The sequence below is a fragment of the Mercenaria mercenaria genome, chromosome 11 (assembly GCF_021730395.1).
Source record: "Mercenaria mercenaria strain notata chromosome 11, MADL_Memer_1, whole genome shotgun sequence".
Lineage (NCBI taxonomy): Eukaryota > Metazoa > Mollusca > Bivalvia > Venerida > Veneridae > Mercenaria > Mercenaria mercenaria.
In genome coordinates, this window is record NC_069371.1 from 11,500,210 (window position 1) to 11,518,698 (window position 18,489).

Below are 18,489 nucleotides of genomic sequence, written 5' to 3' on the forward strand. Positions count from 1 at the left end.
AAAGAACAGTTACACATGTTCGTTTTGATGCATTTGCAATAGCGTGCGAGTGGTGAAATTTCGCATAACAAGGTGGAACACAGTTTTCAGCAATTGTTTATTTTTATTTCTTTACAAATGGCATTCATTTTCAAAGGGAGACAACTGTTCCCGATTATTTTAAGTACAAATTGCATTCATTTTCAAAGGGAAACAACTTTTTCCGATTATTTTAAGTAATCTTTGAGAAAAAGTTGTCTCCCTTTGAAAATGAATGCCATTTGTAAAGAAATAAAGATAAACAATTGCTGAAAACTATGTTCCACCTTGTTACGTGAAATTTCACCACTCGCACGCTATTGTAAATGCATCAAAACAAACATGTGTAACAGTTCTTTGAAAATGGTGAGTTTTTAAAGGCGTTTAACTGTCCGGAAGTGGAGCCCCTTTAGGCAGCCCTTTTCCGGAATTCAATGTTTATATCAGTATGCTGACACTTGTTTCGTAAAGTAATATACATGTTTTACATGCTGTTCAATTTTCATGTCAAACAACTCTTTCTTTCTATGATTTGGTGTTGTTTGATTCTTGTTTCTCAAGGCCTCCATCGAAACCTTAATGTTAAAATTCCTGTCACACGTCACACAGCACTTCCTCTAATGTTTGGTATATAAATATATGTGATACAGATTTTAAATCATATCCGACAATGCCCTGTTTATGCCCTGTATGGAATCTAATTTATATAGCAGTTTTTCGGGGTGGGGGCAAATTGACAAACGAATATTTCTGGAAATCCACTTCTTCAATGTCTATAATGCTAAAGCTAGCAGTTTTATTTGCTTTTAAAGGTGGTATATATGCATATGTCGTCAACTGTTTGAGACAGACTCCATACCGTCTAGAATATCTTTCTTGGACAAACTACGGTCAATGTCATAAGCAGTACGGTCGCAAGAGATAGACTTTGTAGGCCTGAAATAAAAATAGAAAATAAAGATTGACATGGAACAACCTGACAACAATGAGCACATTATTCTTTTCTGAGAACGTCTCTATTGAGATATGCGTAATAATTCAGTTCTGACTGAGAAAGTAAAATATGTGTCAATAATGATTGTTGTATTGTACGGGAAACGGAATACTTTTCAATATATGAAACTTTTCACTTGTACCTAAGTTCTACCCATAATTCCATTTCTTCCCATAGTTCTGCTTTATAGTGCATAACCTTCAGGAAGACATTTAGTATGATAAAATTACAGATCCTTCAAAATTCCTACAGGACTGGTTTCCCGATATGATTCTCTTCGAAAGATACATATTTGAAAGAAATGTTTCGCTGACATTATAAAGTTGCTTTGACATTAAGCAGGCAAAATAATTTGTTAAAACTATCGAAAAAGAAACTGCGTACCCATATTCTAATCAATAAACTTAAATGTTTATATCATGTTTAACTTAAATATTATCGCAGCCCGTTTGTTCATTCCATTAAACGTGTTTTTTTTATATTCTAATTATCGTTGAGTGAAATCCTAAACACCAGATGCCCAACTTCACATGCTATAAAACAATTCCTTAATTCTTTATGACTGTTTGTTAAATAATTTTACATATGACACAAACGTGTATGCCCTTTATACATATTTTTGACAATCAAGGGCAATAACTCTGAACTGACTAACAAATTGAGAACAAAATCCCAGGTACACACCTTTATATGTTGAATAATATTACTAGTATGTTTCATGACCCTAGGTTAAATACTTTTTTAGATATGTTCGATACAAACTTAATTAAGTCAAGTACAATACCTCTGGTCTGGCATTGTGATATCTCTTACAGAATACCAGATGCACAAATTAACATGCCGAATAGAACTCCTGTAATGTTTCTAAATCCCTGTTCAAATACTTTCTTTAGAAACAACTGACACAAAATAAGGCCCTTTTCATGCATATTTTAGACTTTGGATTAAATGCGTTTTTTGAGATATGCACGGCACAAAAGGTGGACCACACACCCCTCCAAAAAGATGTTTTTGAAGGGGTGATGCACAAAAACCTACAAGTAAATATACACATACGTGTTAAGTTTCAAAAAAGAGCAGCTCGCCTAATTCTTGATAAAGACTTCGATACCCCTTCTGCTGAATTATTTCGAGAATTTAACTGGATGACTTTTCCGGAGCGGGTAATATTTCAAAAAGCAGTTTTAATGTACAAAAGTCTAAACGATCAAGCACCTATTTACCTCAGAAATTCATTTACATTTAGCTGTGATATACATGACATACATGCTCGAACTTTGAGGTCAGATTCTAATTTGCAGCTTTACCTTCCTCGACCGAAAACTGAACTATTTAAAAAAAGTTTTACATATTCTGGTGCTACTATCTGGAATTCCTTACCAAGTCATATAAAAAGAGCATCATCAGTAGGGCAATTCAAATCACTATACACAGCTTGCATTGCAATTCACCTGTTTTAATGTGTTATATCACTAGATATCTCAAAGAAACGAATAAGAAACAATTTGCTAACCAACCTGGAGAATCATTGTCTGGACAGATGTCTGTACAACCAGCCCAAACCTGGTTTTCATCACTTCCGTCGTCACAATCAGAGAAACAATCACATCTGAATATTTCCTGTATACACGTGAGTCTTCCCGAGTAACATGTGAAATAGCCATTTGGACAAACCTGGAAAGCACCAGAAAAAATGGTCGGTTTTTCAAACGTTTCTTGCGGGCTATCAATTGATAAGTTGGATTTTATAGAATAAATGTATTAAAAACCGTATTTTCTCAGATATTAACACCATTCAGGCTAACACTACCCTTTTGCACACAAATGGGATCGGCCACAACATAAGCATAGAAATTCGCGGAAAAAATTCCTCCGCGATACCTATTTGGCAGCGTACATCACTTTATCGCTTCGGTAAATATTGTCTTCTTCTGTTCAATATCACATCATATTGAATGGCTGAAATTCTTTTATTATACCAAAGTTCGTTTTTAGGCTAAACGTAAGTGTTCAATATTTGACAGACAAAAAACACATTTATCTTTATATTTTAAAACTAAACATATAAGTATTAAGAAACAGTCATTAGTACATCTAGTTGTTTTTCCTTTCAAGAGCCTCCCTCTCAGTTAAAATTTTACTCTTCTCTCCGTTTGATAAAGAAGCAAATCTCAATAGTTTAGTTTTTTGTCGTTTGTTTTCATAATCATTTTGATAACCTAAGTCAGCAGCACTAAACTTAATTACAGCGAACATGAACGTCAAATGGAAATAAAATGGCGAACAGTAAAAGAACAGAATGGTTAACAGTTGTGTTGCTGCTTTTGTGTGTGTTTAATATGACGCACAGTTAACTGGGAACCAAGCATTGTTTAATATTTAGGAAACGCATGGTGCTATTTTTAGACCTTTTTTCTACAGGGAAAACCCTAATATAATGCCCGGTTGACAGTGACTGAAACACGCAGCGCTGACCGATCAATAACCGGTTCTCACCTATTACACTGAACTACATTCGGGGATGCAAACTAACCAAGAACTAACTGATTGGAGCCATAGCTTCAAGATAAAAAGCGTACATTAACATAGGCGCCTCCGTTAGAGTTCGAGCTACTTCCAGCTGTGCAGTTGGCAACTATGCATGTGGAAAGTACCGCAGCGTCACCGGTGCACACATTCCCTCCATTGCTAGGAGCTGGGTTATCACACTGTCGTGTCTTCAATGACTTTCCTTGTCCACAGGTAGCGCTGCAAGACGATACTGTTGTCCAGGCTCCCCAGTTACCATCGACAACCACTTGTAGAAAGAATAAGGTTGCATCATTTACACATAAATTTACTTTTTACTCCTTTTATCAAAAAACTATTTAAAATTTTGTCATTCTTACTAATCTGAATTGGTACTCATTGCAATTTAGTACTGAGGAACGGAAATGCCTAGATTTGAACATGCTAAATCTAAAACTCACTTAAAACATATATAACACGGAAAATGAATACCTGTCATATACATATATGAACAGAAACGTATGGTAATCTTAAATGTATAAATGTTATGCTGTGTATCTCCTTATTAATTTGTGTTTTAACTACAGGATATGTTCAGTTTATCACTTATGCGCTCAAATATTGTTTCTCTATATCGCAGGATATCAAAAAAACAAAGCAGTAAGTCTTGAAATGAATACAAACCAGGGCAAGCGCTTCCTCCAGAGCAACTGGTTTCGTCAAATCCGTAACCAACACATGGCTGGCCGCCGTAATCTGGTGGTGGATCATCACAGGCACGGTATCGACGTTGCCGTCCAGTTCCACAAGTCGCAGAGCAACCCTGCCACGCCTCCCATTGACCCCACTCTCCATCCATTGGGGATCCGATCACTGAGTAAAGTAACATGAAAAACAAAATGTCCGTAAACAGTTGAATAATGAAATCGCAATTACTTATTACTTAATTTTATTTCTCTTTGACATCGATTACTTACATGTTGGTGTTTCCGAGTAGGATAATACTAATTAAACTATTCTACTGTATTTGTTTGTTGTTTTCGAATGTATTTCTACTGTTTCAAACTCCACATATTCAATAAAAAGTTAATATATTTTGATGATACAACTTACGAAATTAAGAATGACAGCAAACAGGTCAACAGAGAAATCTGTCAGTGGAAGTATAGAACTTGACCAAGTAAACTAATAGCACACTCGGTGTTACTGAGTCTGTACATAACAGATAACAAATTAAATATAACAGTAAATGTATTTTAAAACAGGGCATAGCTACAATTTCTTTTAAAATTCAAATTTACTTACAGTAATCGCAATTCCTAGCGGTGTATTTTGGGAAGCACGTGCACATGTAGGCGTTCTGGAGATTTGTGCACGTGCCATTGATGCACGGACTACTGAGACATTCATCAATATCTGAAAAAAAAAGGTTATGAACAAAAATCTAGTAAAATAATGTACTAGTTATGTTATTTGAACTAATTGAATAATGTCAAGTCAGTGTAGTCCAACAAAGTAAAATCTTTCTGTTTTCTTTAAAACTATTTCGGCCAAAACATAGGTTCCTCTCGCAATACTAGCATGAAGCAATTTTCTAGAATACATCACATCAAGCTAAAAAAGAATACAAACAAAATGTTGTAGTAGCTAATTACTGAGAATAAGCAACATGACTAGCATAAGAAAACAAAAAAGTGTTGAATGCTATTTATACCGTACCAACATCACAGTCATAGCCTTGCCAACCACCCGTACAATCGCACGTGTATTGGTCCAGTAGGTTGTTACACGTGGCTCCATTATAGCACGGATTGCTCGCACACTCATCAATGTCTGAAATGTTGAAGATCAATTGTTAACTTCAAGGTAGCTTTAAATTCCTAATGTAATTAAATTTAAATTTTACGAAATTGCATCCCATTTTTGATGCTTCAGGGAGACATATAACAAAACGAAATTCATCTTCTACTAGTACAGGCACAGAGCGAGATGACCAGAGGGACAGAGTGAGATAAAGCCCACAGAACAGATACAGGCCTGTCCGGCTAACTTAGCCTAGCTCTTTGCGAACAGGCAGTCTGGTTCTTTAACGTGCCCGGTGTATAGCACCGACACATGCGAAGCCGTCTTTCCTGGGAAGAACCAATACAGGCCTCTTACGTGGGAGACACTCAAGAGCATCTCAGAAATATCCAGTGCCTGGACCTGGATTTGAACCCCGGACCTCTGGATTGACAGTTAAGTTTGTTACCACTAGACCATCGGCCCATCTCTTCCATAAAAGAACTTTGTAAATTGTGTATTTGAACCGGAAACGTACATACATAATACGGAAGTACAAGTATTTTATTTTATTGATTGATATGCAAAGAGCAAGCGCTTCTTACCTATATCACAGTCGTATCCCTGCCAGCCACCGGCACATGTGCACGTGTAATGGTTGACAAGGTTGTTGCATGTGGCTCCATTCTGGCACGGGTTGCTCGCACATTCATCAATATCTGTTCAAGTTCAGTTATACACATTTATGGAACTCAATAGAAGATACTCGCTTTAGGTATTTATCATGAAAACAATATCTGTTTCACAAAAATAGCCTCAGTGATCGCTTACTTCCTGAAATATATTGACTACATGTCCATCAACTACATTAATTTATTTGAAGTGAATTCTTACAGATCATCTTAACTCCATTCAGCAAGTGTAAATAATGATAATAAAAAACCTGTTGCTTGAACATACCAATGTCACAGTCATACCCCTGCCAACCACCGGCGCAGTCACAAGTGTATAGATCTAACAAGTTGTTGCACGTGGCACCATTCTGGCACGGGTTGCTTGCGCACTCATCAATGTCTGAGGTAAAAATAAACACCACTCATATCGATTAACCATAAAAAATGTACAATCTGACGTCACAAGTGTCCAAGTCATTACATGTATAAACAGTTTTATTGCAAGCTCGAGAAGCTTTATAGTGCGATAATTTAAACATTCTTTTAAGAGATAAATGTTCGGGAAAAAAATAAGAAGAGTTTGTCCTTATTGTTCCGAAAACACGCAGCGAACAGCAAATGACACCAACGACACCGCCTCTCCCCCCATACACACACACGCCCACCCACTCCTTGATAGACCTGTACAGTATGATATTCACTCTAACAAGTAGAACAGAACAGAACAAAACAGAACAGAACACAACACAACAGAACAGAACAGAACAGAATTGAATATAATAGAATAGAATAGTATACACTTTATCAAGCAATTGTTGAACATCACTGGCATTGAAATCAAGTATAAACGCAACATAACAAAACATAAAAGATATAATGCCACGAAATTAAAACATTTTAAAAAAGTAATTTAAATGATTTCACGCAAGTATTATCGTTTCGTCGTAACAATTAAAAAAATCCTCGAGCTCACTTATTTTATATCATATTATCATCTATAGATGCGATGTTTATTGCAAATGTATACAGTATATATATAGATGTCATTTAAATATTCAACCTTCGCCAACTCAAGGACAGAATCAGGTTTTACACACCAATTAGAAGCCAGTTTCATCGTGAGTCAACCTGTACTTTATCTATGACGCCTTCTAACTCTACAACTTAGAATGACATGTGCATATATCAAATGGAATATCATCTTCTCAGAACAACCTACCCTGATCACAGTCGTATCCTTGCCAACCACCAGCACAGGTGCACGTGTAGTGATCCAGTAAATTGTTGCACGTGGCTCCATTGTGGCACGGGTTGCTTGCACATTCGTCAATATCTGGTTGAGAAACAACGTTATTTTCATATAACTTGTACAAAATAAAGCCGCGGACGTTAACATCGCCAAAACAGCTGTACACGATGTTTCTCCATATTTAAATCTGATATTAATTCCAACGTTAATCTAATTAGAGTAGGCATGTGTGATGTAACTAGATTGAATATGAAAATAAATTTGTAAGTATTCAAAAAGCTTGTAATACTGATATTTTTCAGTTGTTACAAATAAAACTTAATACAAGCTTACTTCCGTGAGCACAAAGTTTTGCGGTTTTTGCTAAAAGGGCTGTTTTGTAGAGATATAATTTCAAGGATATTGATCTTTGAATTTAACATAAAAGAGAATTTTACGTGTTCGTTGCGATCTAATTTCGTGGAATGACTCAACCACAAAATCAACTATTAAAATATTATTATGCAAACAGACCTATATCACAGTCATATCCTTGCCAGCCTCCAGCACATGTGCACGAGTAACTGTTCTGGTTGTTGTGACACGTGGCTCCATTCTGGCATGGGTTGCTCAAACATTCGTCGATATCTGCAAGCAGATGGAATATTTACAGGTTATTAGCTTTGTATCGGAAAATATGCACGAGTTCTTCAGAGGAAATACTGCGCGACTTTAGGAGCGCAATATTCTTCCGCTGAAGAACGAGTGCATATTTCCCGATGCAAAGATAATAACCTTTTTATTACATACGCATCTACACGTATAAATATTATGTAAATATCATAAATAAATTCAATAGCCTGAATAGGATTGACAATACTGAACTAAATAGAAAAAAATAGTGCAACAACACACACTGAATTACGCCACGCACCCGATATGAAATTCGGGCGTCAGTGTATGGAAAAATATTGACGTTTCCGGTACCAGTGTAACTTAACGGGGAATAGAAACGAGTATGTAATAAGACCAGTGTAACTTAACGGGGAATAGAAACGAGTATGTAATAAGATAATTTATTACATACTCGTTTCTATTCCCCGTTAAGTTACACTGGTACCGGAAACGTCAATATTTTTCCATACACTGACGCCTGAATTTCATATCGGGTGCGTGACGTAATTCAGTGTGTGTTGTTGCACTATTTATTTCTGTTTAGTTCAATATTGTCAATCCTATTCAGGCTGTTGAACATATATATGATATTTACATAATATTTATACGTGTAGATGCGTATGTAATAATAAGGTTATTATCTTTGCATCAGGAAATATGCTCCTAAAGTCGCGCAATATTTCCGCTGAAGAACACGTGCATATTTCCCGATACAAAGCTAATAACCTTTAAATATATTACATGAACCGCATATTAAAATAAACGTACCTTAAACTTACTTTATTTTTCCACAGATAAATTTTTATCATTTTATTATTTCCTTTATAAAAAACGGTCAACAATGCAATATAGTTAAGACCCTAACAAACAAAAAAAGATAAAACGTGAATCTATTCATCAATCCATACGAAAGGAAAGTACATGTATATGCAACGTTTAAATTTATAATATTCCTATACATGTAAATAACATTTTGGATATCAAACATTTCACTTTATTGAGTATATTCATATAGAGTATATTACGAAGAATACCGATTAAGTTGCATACCTAAGTCACAGTCATATCCTTGCCATCCTCCGGCACAAGTGCACGTGTACTGGTCAAGCAAGTTGTTACACGTAGCACCGTTAAAGCACGGGTTACTTGCGCATTCATCAATATCTGAAAATCATAAAGTGAATATTTCTGATAATCTAAGAACATTTTTTGATGTAAACAATTTTTAAACGGAAGAAAAGACGGATATCTTTGGACGTCATTTTGGTAATGTTGGTCATAAAACATCAAGTTAAACAAAATACACAGAAGATTGTACTTTCTTCTTGAATAGATAGCAATTGCCTTGCTTTGTCACCACAAAACTATGTTTATTCTTAAATATAAAATGCCAATCAAAGTAACTGCATGTTTAATGTTTTACAGGCTATTTTAAATTCCGTCTTCGTTTTGCAGTATAAGTAAATTTCAATTAGTTTTATATCCGTTAACTTACCTTGATCACAGTCATAGGCCTGCCAACCTGCTGCACACGTGCATGTGTATTGATCTAGTAAATTATTGCACGTGGCTCCGTTCTTGCACGGGTTGCTTGCACACTCGTTTATATCTAGAATCAGAAAATATCCGCGTATAAATTTGGCTAAAAAACTGATACATGTTTATTTTAGAAATTGTTTCTTTACTTCAATTAACTTATTGAGAATCAATATACATGGTGAGATAGTAATTCAAGTTTGGTATGTCAGTAAAAGTGGTTTGCATTTAATCAAAGGAGAGATAAAAGCTTTAAAACTAAGCGTCATCCTTAATTTATATGTAATAAAAACAAATATACCCTACCCTGATCACAGTCGTTTCCTTGCCAACCACCAGCACAAGTGCACGTGTACTGATTCTGTAAATTGTTGCACGTGGCTCCATTTTGGCACGGGTTACTGTCGCATTCGTTAATGTCTAGTAAGTGATATAAGCAGAGTTGTTTTGTTGTTGTTAGTTACAGAAAACACTTAAATATTTTCAGATCAATTTTAAAAAATATCGTCTTCAAAATTTCAAAAGTGAACTATTATTATTTGTCCCATTTTTCATAGTCTAGGAAAGTGATGTTGATATCTATCGAAAATATAGTTAATGAAATTGCCATCCATTCTTTTGGCATGCTTCCCTTATGTAAGACATCTTTGGTCGTGTCGCATACTCCCTAACGTCTACTGATGACACACTTTATAATGTGGCAAAACTAGATCATATATAAATTATAAATATTTGCTTCCTTTTGGAGCTATGGTTTAATTTCACAACGGGTAAAATTGTTTTAAACATTTAAACGAAAGAAAGAGTGCTGATTAAATGCATTCTGCCATATTTTGTTATAAAAATATTCATACCCAGGTCACAGTCGTATCCTTGCCAGCCTCCTGCACACGTGCACGAGTAACTGTTCTGGTTGTTGTGACATGTAGCTCCATTCTGGCACGGGTTACTCGCGCATTCGTTGACATCTAAAACATGTATCATTTCAAAATTGATAAGCAAAAAATCATATTGATACCTTTATGTACCTTTTGTACAATGATATATTGTTTTCTTTTGAATTATTGAAAAATTAGAGTGAAATATATCTTAATTTATCAGTTAAAATATCAAGTAAACAAAATTTTGGACAACTGAAAATCGTGAAATAATAAGAATATTTGTTTGTCTTGCCTGTAAGATAACATATTTTTCACCCTTGAACACAAGATTTTACATTATCACTCGTGGGTACAACACTCGTAAACATATCGCATCTGGTGTTCATTCGGTGAAAAATAGTTCGATCTTATAAAATGTTTACTGAAACAAACATATTTGGTCTATGTATTGCAAAGAAATTATATGTGTTGAAATGAGCGAATGTGAAGTTGCGATTCGTAAAAAGTTCTGTGTTCCGTTTGGGCCTTTGGGCCAGCGTAAGATCCCTGTTTAAACGCAAAGTGCGAAGGCACGATGGCAAAGCACGAAGTTTTAATCGCACTTTGTTTGTTATAGTCCCCGCCGGAAACCCATATTGGCGACTCCTCCAGAAAACTGTATATCTAGTTGAATGATAGTGCCTTGCCAAGATACAGAAGACGCTCCTGTTGTAGTACCTTCCCTGGTTCGTGTAAAGCACCAATATATGGGTCTCTTATCACAATGTTAGTAGTTTAATTGGAGGAGCGGTGGCTCGAACGCATTACGGGTTTGATTTAACGCCCTACTCCAACAGGCGTCTGGGTTGTCAAATTCAAATATTGAAATTAGCATATACTTTAACCTTAAACTTAAATATGAAATGTAAAATATTTAGACTGATGTGTATTTTCAGGAATGTATAGGACATATACATTGGCTTTTGTGAACGTCTTCCAACTTTTCTCTTAAGTAGCTTCGGATCAATACTTCAAAAAGACAAAAAATATTTGGGGCATAGGTTAAGCCATTTAAGATATAAAGAAGTCCAAGCATTACCTGTGTTACAGTCCGCGCCAGTCCAGCCACCAGTACACGTGCATACAAAACGGTTTTGCTCATTTGAGCACGCAGCTCCATTTTGGCACGGGCTACTTGCACACTCGTCAATATCTATAGATGACAAAACAGTATAGATTAGAAAATATATATTTTTGCTTTCAACATTCTAAAGTTGTATGTAGCTGTTGAAAACAAACAAAATAAACAATAAGTTTTTGTATGCATTCAAACCTACATGTTTTAAGGAAAGCATATCTTTAAAGTGTATTCTATAATTTTATATAGATATTCTGACAATACCAAGACAGTACCTAGTTCACAGTGTGTTCCTGTCCACCCTCCCGCGCATTCGCACGTGTAACTATTCTGTCCGTTATGACACGTGGCTCCATTCTGACATGGGTTGCTCGCACATTCGTCAATATCTAACAACAAACACGAAACAAAATTATTATACTAAAAAACTCTCTGTCTTGGTTTTCACTTCCCCTTCTTGTTGCATTATTATTATTATTATTTTTATTATTATTATTATTATTATACTACACTTACCTAGTCAGCTTTTCATGCATATGCATATTCAAAAGTACTTTAAAGAAAAATCCTAACTATTTTTTTTTTAATTTCCAGATATATTTATGAATTTTTAAACAATCAAAGGGCAATAACTCTGCAGTTTCTGAAGAGCTCCTTATGAAAGATGTGCATGCGCCATTACCCTATAGCGATCTATATTAGTCTTAAAATTTCATGAAGATCCATCTACGGATTACTTTGGTTTGTGATAATTTATGGATTATAAAACAATTAAAGGAAAACACCTCTAAGCAATAAGTGATCCTGACGAAAGTCGTGCGAGTACCACCGCTCTATGGTGATGTACACTTGTGTAACGTTTCATGAAGATCCATCAATAGGTTACCTAGATACAGTCATAAACTCCTGTTTTTAACCAAATAGGGGAAAAAACTCTGCTTTTACTGGAATAAGTGGGAAATGCATATGTGAGTTTATTAATAGTTATCTGAGGTTTGGTAATTCTAGCTTAAATATTTTTTGAATAATTAATACAACAACAACAACAACAACACATTTATTAGCAAAAATCGGCAATAACATGCCTTTGGCTAATGAACAGAAAAAAACAACACATTTTATATCTTAATCACAATGTGCACATACATGAAGATATTTAACAATATATTTAGATAGTACTATCAAATATAATTGTGGTAACCATATATAAATTATACAATTCAACACAAAGTTTCTTCACTTTCCCAGTTTTTTGAAGTATAGATTTATAAATCTGGATTCCTTACATTATATGCTTCTTTCAGGTATTTGCAAATTCCTAATACTGTTTTCTTTTTATTTGAAGACATCAGTCTATTGAAAAGGTTAATATTTGGCCACGATGTATTTGGTAAGAATTTAGTGCGAATATGGCTATACTTTGGACAAGTCAATAAAAAGTGATATTCAGATTCGACAACGTTGAAGTTACAATTTCTACATATCCTATCAGTTCTATTTATTCCCACATATCTTCCAGTTTCAATTGCAAGGGCATGCGACGATAACCTAAAACATGTAAAGAGTTTTCTCAGATATTCGTTCTCAACAATGTCAAGATAGTTTTCATATTTAAATTCATTCTTAAATCTAACACATAAGAGTCAAGTTTCGACATACTATGGACACTACCACTCCAATTTTGAACAAACTGGTCCCTCAAACGACATTTTAACATATTAAAAGAAATATTTTCATCAAAATGATTCCAAAGATACCCGTACCCAAGACTCTCTAAAAGCGACTTAACCTGTTTTGCCCAATATGAACATCCAGCATTATATGTCTCCTTATATTGTATTTGATAAATGTTATACATCAGTGATTCCCTATTTTTATTAATTCTCACCCAGTAATTCAAAACTCTCTCTTTGCATAAAACAGATATAGGTAATCTTCCAAGTTCGCCCAGAACAGCCATATTTGGAGTAGATGGTTTAACTCCTAGAATCTTTTTACAAAACTTTATCTGAATTCTGTCTAAAACATCTGTCTTGTAAACACTTAATACTTCTGCACAATAGAGTAAAATAGGTTCAACCATTCTATCAAATAGTAAAAACTTGGTTTTAACATCGAACTTGATTCTTGTGAAAATAGAGTATAAACTATTTATAGCTCTAAATGCCTGGTCAGACAAAGATTTCATTGCACCTAGCATTAACCCATTGTATTTGAAATTTACCCCGAGATAACAGAATGAATCTACAATTTCAATGTTTTCATTATTAATATACCAACTATAATTAATGTTTGTTCTCCCTTTTCTAAAAACACAATTTTTCGGCGACGCCGTCTAAATTCGTTTTCGTTACCTATGCCACGTGACTTCAGTTTGCAAATCAAACTACTTGATAACGCATTATAGATAATTTATCAAAATGGAAGATTTATGCAACGCTCTGCCTGATTGGACGAGAGTGTCAATTTCTTTCACTCTGTTGATTGTGCTACGCTGAGTGAAATGTAGACAAAGCGTTTATCCTAAACGACGCTGTTCACAGTTTTAAAGCTAACTTTGGCTCAGTATATTTAGCAAGAATATTGATATATCTCAAAATGATAAGTAAGTTTAATAAATATGATAAAAAAAACTGTTCAAATACCAACATATATCAAATTAAAGAAAGAGCTGAATACGGTCTGCGTATCACATGAATAAGGGTGTAATAAGAGTCTTTTATGTAGAGAAGTGTTTTTTAAAAGATTTTCCTTGTTACAATTGTCGTCTGTATATGAAAAGGTTTCTTGCTTTTGTGACTTATTCAGATTGCATATTAAAATGAGTACTTGTTTGCTTTGATATATTTGTTATAAATTATTGAACTGATTTATTATATATGAATATTTTTCTTTAGTATGGTATGCAAATATTGAACTCAGTTGAAATCTGTTTTATTATATATATGCTATATAATGACTGAATCTCATTACACTGACGCTGCATACAGTTTATCTATGTGATATGACTACGGTCAAACTTTACTTATGAAACAGAAATATTGAAATAATTACAATTGTATGTTTTGCTTGACCTTCACTTTTTTATAGGTGTGACGTCATTGTCCAAAGATTCATGAATAGCGAATATGCATTTGTTAAAGCGGGATCAGTTGGCCTATTTTAGAAATGAATAAAAATAATAAATCCTTTAACTGATTTTTTCTCGTGTATTCTAATCAAACTTGATTTGTAGCATCTTTATTAGGCCCGCAGCCAATTTTGTTCAGCTGGGACATTTAACCCCTTTTAGGGGCTGCTACAGCTAAAACTAGAAATGCCTTTATACAGCGTCTCATGAACAGCTTGGTGGATCTTTGTCATACTTGGTCTGGAGCATCATTATAAGGCCCTCTTCCAAATTTATTTATATAGGAACTTGGGCCCTATTAGGGACCACTATAGCTAAAAGTAGATATGCCTTTCTTCGCATTAACCACTAAAATGTAACGGATTTTTATCAAACTCGATGTGTAACAATATCGTAAGGTCTCCTGCTATTTTGTTACAAATGGGGATAGGGACCAATTTAGCTAAAAATATAAACAGGTCTAATGACCTCTTCTCATGAACCACTTCATGAATCTTCATCAAACTACTGCTGTAATTATTCGTCTAAGGATAAACGAAACAAAATTGCAACCCTACGAAACCTTTGCGAAAAATTAAAAGAGAACCATTTAAATTGTTAAAGTGCGGTGTTTAGTTTTGCAATTTGAAAAATGTTAGATGAAAGATGAATGTTAGATGAAAAATTCATAAACTTCTTTCCTTATTACAATTCGCCGACCATCATTTTTAAAGATATTTCTTGTTTGTCTTCTTAACGTTTATCTTTAAACCCCATTTAAGGGAATATGTATATAAGCTGTCTAACTGTGTCTGTAGACTTTGTGCGCTAGTGGTAAACAACACCATGTCGTCCGCAAATAATAACATATATATGCTCAAAAAGTTAAGGTCTGTTTCAGTCAATGAATTAAAATCAAGATTTTCTGTTACATCATTTACGAACAGTATAAAAAGTATGGGCGAGAGTGGTTCTCCTTGTTTCAATCCAAGCGACACATCAAAAAAGTCAGACAAATTTGCATGCACTTTAACACAGGCTGACACTTTTTGATATAAGGACTTTAACATTGTTACCATTTTACTACTAACACCAGTTTCAATCAATTTGTACCATAAAGCATCCCTAGCTATTGTACCAAAGGCCTTTTCGTAATCGATAAAAGCGCAATAAAGTGATTTATTTTCAGACAATACCTTTTGAATTATGCTATGCAAAATAAAAACACAATCCACTGTACTCCTGTTACTTCTAAATCCAAATTGCATATCATTGAAAATTGACATACTTTCACACCATTTATCTAATCGGTTTCTTAAACATAAAGAAAATAGCTTAGCCATAGTACTGATTAGTGAAATTCCTCTATAATTGTTTGGGTCGGCCTTATCTCCCTTTTTATGAATCGGGACAATAATACCCTTTGTCCAGCTTAAAAGATAAACGCCTTCACTGTATATTTTATTAAAAATTTGTACTAAAAATGGTGTAATAAAAGGCTTGGCATCTATGAAAAAATCTGAAACAATTAAATCGATGCCTGGTGCCTTATTTCTTGATAATGTTGAGATGCACTTATCAATTTCAGTTTCATCAAAAGGCTTTTCCAAACTCTCTATGACAATATGCTGATCCTCATCAAGAGTAAAATCATTTAACATTGCATCATTTTGAGCTGGTCTATTTAAAATGTCCGCAAAATATGTAGAAAACTGAGTTGTATCAATAGGAATGTGTTTTGAACTTTTAGTGTTTCTGTACCTATTCACTTTACTCCAAAACTGTTTAGGTGATTTACGGCTTAACTCCGACAAAGTACGTTTCTCTTTAGAAAAATAGACATATTTAGCTCTACGCTTAGCTGTACAAAAGTATTTACGACTTTCTAGAAACAATAATTTATTCTCCGGTGATGGATTATTTTTAAATCTTCTTTTTTCAGCAAAGAATCTAGCCTTTGCATTCCTGCAGTCTTCATTGAACCATAAAGTTTTGCGGTTTTTACGATTCTGTCTTATATGTACAGTTTTACCAAAAACTTCGAATGAACAATCATACATAATATCTGAAAAAGACGATATATTTGTATCCAAATCTCCCACATCATTTAAAATGTCGTTTGTAATACCAACAAATAGATGTCTCTTAGACTCTAGTGCGTTTATAAATTCCTGAGACCTCGAAGAATCCCACGACAACTTATTAAATGAAATGTCATTAAGCAGTGGTTTATGTACATTATTTTGACACGTGGTATTGAATGTAACTGGGCAGTGATCCGAAAGCTCAGTCATATGTAAAATAGACATATTTGTTATGTGCTCAAAATTTTCATACGTAGTGATTAAATAGTCTACAACACTTGCTCCAGTTTTGTTCCTGCTAACACAATGATAGGTATAATCGCCCTTTTCTAACCGTCCGTAAGCAATTAATAAATCATGCTCTTTACATAAGGTAAGAAGCTTATGACCAAACGAATTTACAGTTCTGTCGTTCGATTTTCGCTCGGTAATCGGCAAATGTTCAAACTCAGGTAGGTCTACGTATCTGTCAAAATTGCTTTTCTGAATGAAATTCAAAGCTTCTCCGGTTCTACTGTTCATGTCCCCGCACAGATATACTTCTCCTAAGGCACTGTATCTTAAAATATCGTCACTTAAAATTTCAAAAAAACCGAATTCAAAAAGACAGGATTGGTTGTTTCTATAAACATTTGAATCTTCCGGTGGAATGTAACAGGCACAAATATTTAGATTCTTTTTCTCGTTTGACTGGATACTCTTTAATCTAAACCACACAATACCATTTCGATGCACTTTTACTAGGTCAGTATTAGAGATTAAAGATTCTTTCGCATATATAATGAGCATTTTCAATTCAGACGGACGCACCGTCGGAGGTACAGTCCGATACATATAGAACACCAAATCTATATCCCTCCGCCTTCAGCGGGGGGGGGGGGGGGGGGATAACAAGAGATAACAAGGCGAGAGTCGTCTCTTTATCAACACGCATTCCTAATTTTTCTTTAGACATGTCGCCATTCACGTACTTACCAACGTCACAATTTGTTGATGTCCAACCGGCAGCACAAGTACACGTGTATTCATTTCGACCATTGACGCACGTGGCTCCATTTTTGCAGGGGTTACTGGCACATTCATTTACATCTGTGTAAAGACAAAAGGAACATGTTAAATCAAATTGCTTACCGCGGCGACATAAACAATAGCTGTCTCAAATATTTGTGAATTAAAACATTTTCTACAGATTCTTTTCATTTAATGCATCCTTGTCTATCTTAAGCGCGATTTCTGTCATGCAAATACAGCAACATTCATTTCGTTCTCTTTCCACGAACTACTTTCACCTATAATGATGTTTCTCATGAAAATCTAACTATATATCATTACGATAGTTTCTTTCTTTTACTGCTCAGAATACGATAATATTTCAAACCTTTCGATACTGTGTACGAGTGTCTAGCGAAATCAACAGGAATTTCTCATATCTACTTAAAATTTGTAAACATCAAATCATTAACATGTGTTTCGACTTAAACTTACCTTGGTCACAATTTGTTCCTTGCCAACCTCCGGTACATGTACACGAGTAACTATTCACAAGGTTGTTGCATGTGGCTCCATTTTCGCACGGGTTGCTCGAGCATTCGTTGATGTCTGTAATAGGCAATTCAATGTAGACAGAGTGAAATGAAGCTATATGATGGATACTATGCACTGTGGCGGCAACCATACCAGATCGTCATAACTCTCTACCACCATCCCAATCTCGAAGAAAAAAGTGTTTTGTGATTTACAACATGAAACGTGCAATGCTTCATAAACTGTCTTAGAATAAAAGAATCTATCTACCTAACATTTCTTATGACATTTCTTATGAACGAATGGGAGCCATTCGCTCTATTTTCGTCTACTTAACTATGTTGATCTAATTTTCGTTT

General features: G+C 34.7%; 1 protein-coding gene across 1 annotated transcript in view; it reads right to left on the bottom strand.

Moving 5' to 3' along the window:
- Nucleotides 1-2,476: 2,476 nt before the first annotated feature.
- LOC123530749 (fibropellin-1-like) overlaps nucleotides 2,477-18,489 on the bottom strand; it is a 28,742-nt gene continuing 12,729 nt past the window's right edge. The window contains exons 4-19 of the mRNA XM_053517942.1: nucleotides 18,092-18,205; nucleotides 17,582-17,695; nucleotides 11,689-11,802; nucleotides 11,375-11,488; nucleotides 10,270-10,383; nucleotides 9,375-9,488; nucleotides 8,930-9,043; nucleotides 7,739-7,852; nucleotides 7,196-7,309; nucleotides 6,263-6,376; nucleotides 5,908-6,021; nucleotides 5,240-5,353; nucleotides 4,826-4,936; nucleotides 4,205-4,393; nucleotides 3,592-3,809; nucleotides 2,477-2,686 (exon numbers count right to left, since the gene is read on the bottom strand). Coding sequence (XP_053373917.1) covers nucleotides 2,477-2,686; nucleotides 3,592-3,809; nucleotides 4,205-4,393; nucleotides 4,826-4,936; nucleotides 5,240-5,353; nucleotides 5,908-6,021; nucleotides 6,263-6,376; nucleotides 7,196-7,309; nucleotides 7,739-7,852; nucleotides 8,930-9,043; nucleotides 9,375-9,488; nucleotides 10,270-10,383; nucleotides 11,375-11,488; nucleotides 11,689-11,802; nucleotides 17,582-17,695; nucleotides 18,092-18,205 — 2,096 coding nt within the window. The remainder of the gene's footprint in view (nucleotides 2,687-3,591; nucleotides 3,810-4,204; nucleotides 4,394-4,825; nucleotides 4,937-5,239; nucleotides 5,354-5,907; nucleotides 6,022-6,262; nucleotides 6,377-7,195; nucleotides 7,310-7,738; nucleotides 7,853-8,929; nucleotides 9,044-9,374; nucleotides 9,489-10,269; nucleotides 10,384-11,374; nucleotides 11,489-11,688; nucleotides 11,803-17,581; nucleotides 17,696-18,091; nucleotides 18,206-18,489) is intronic.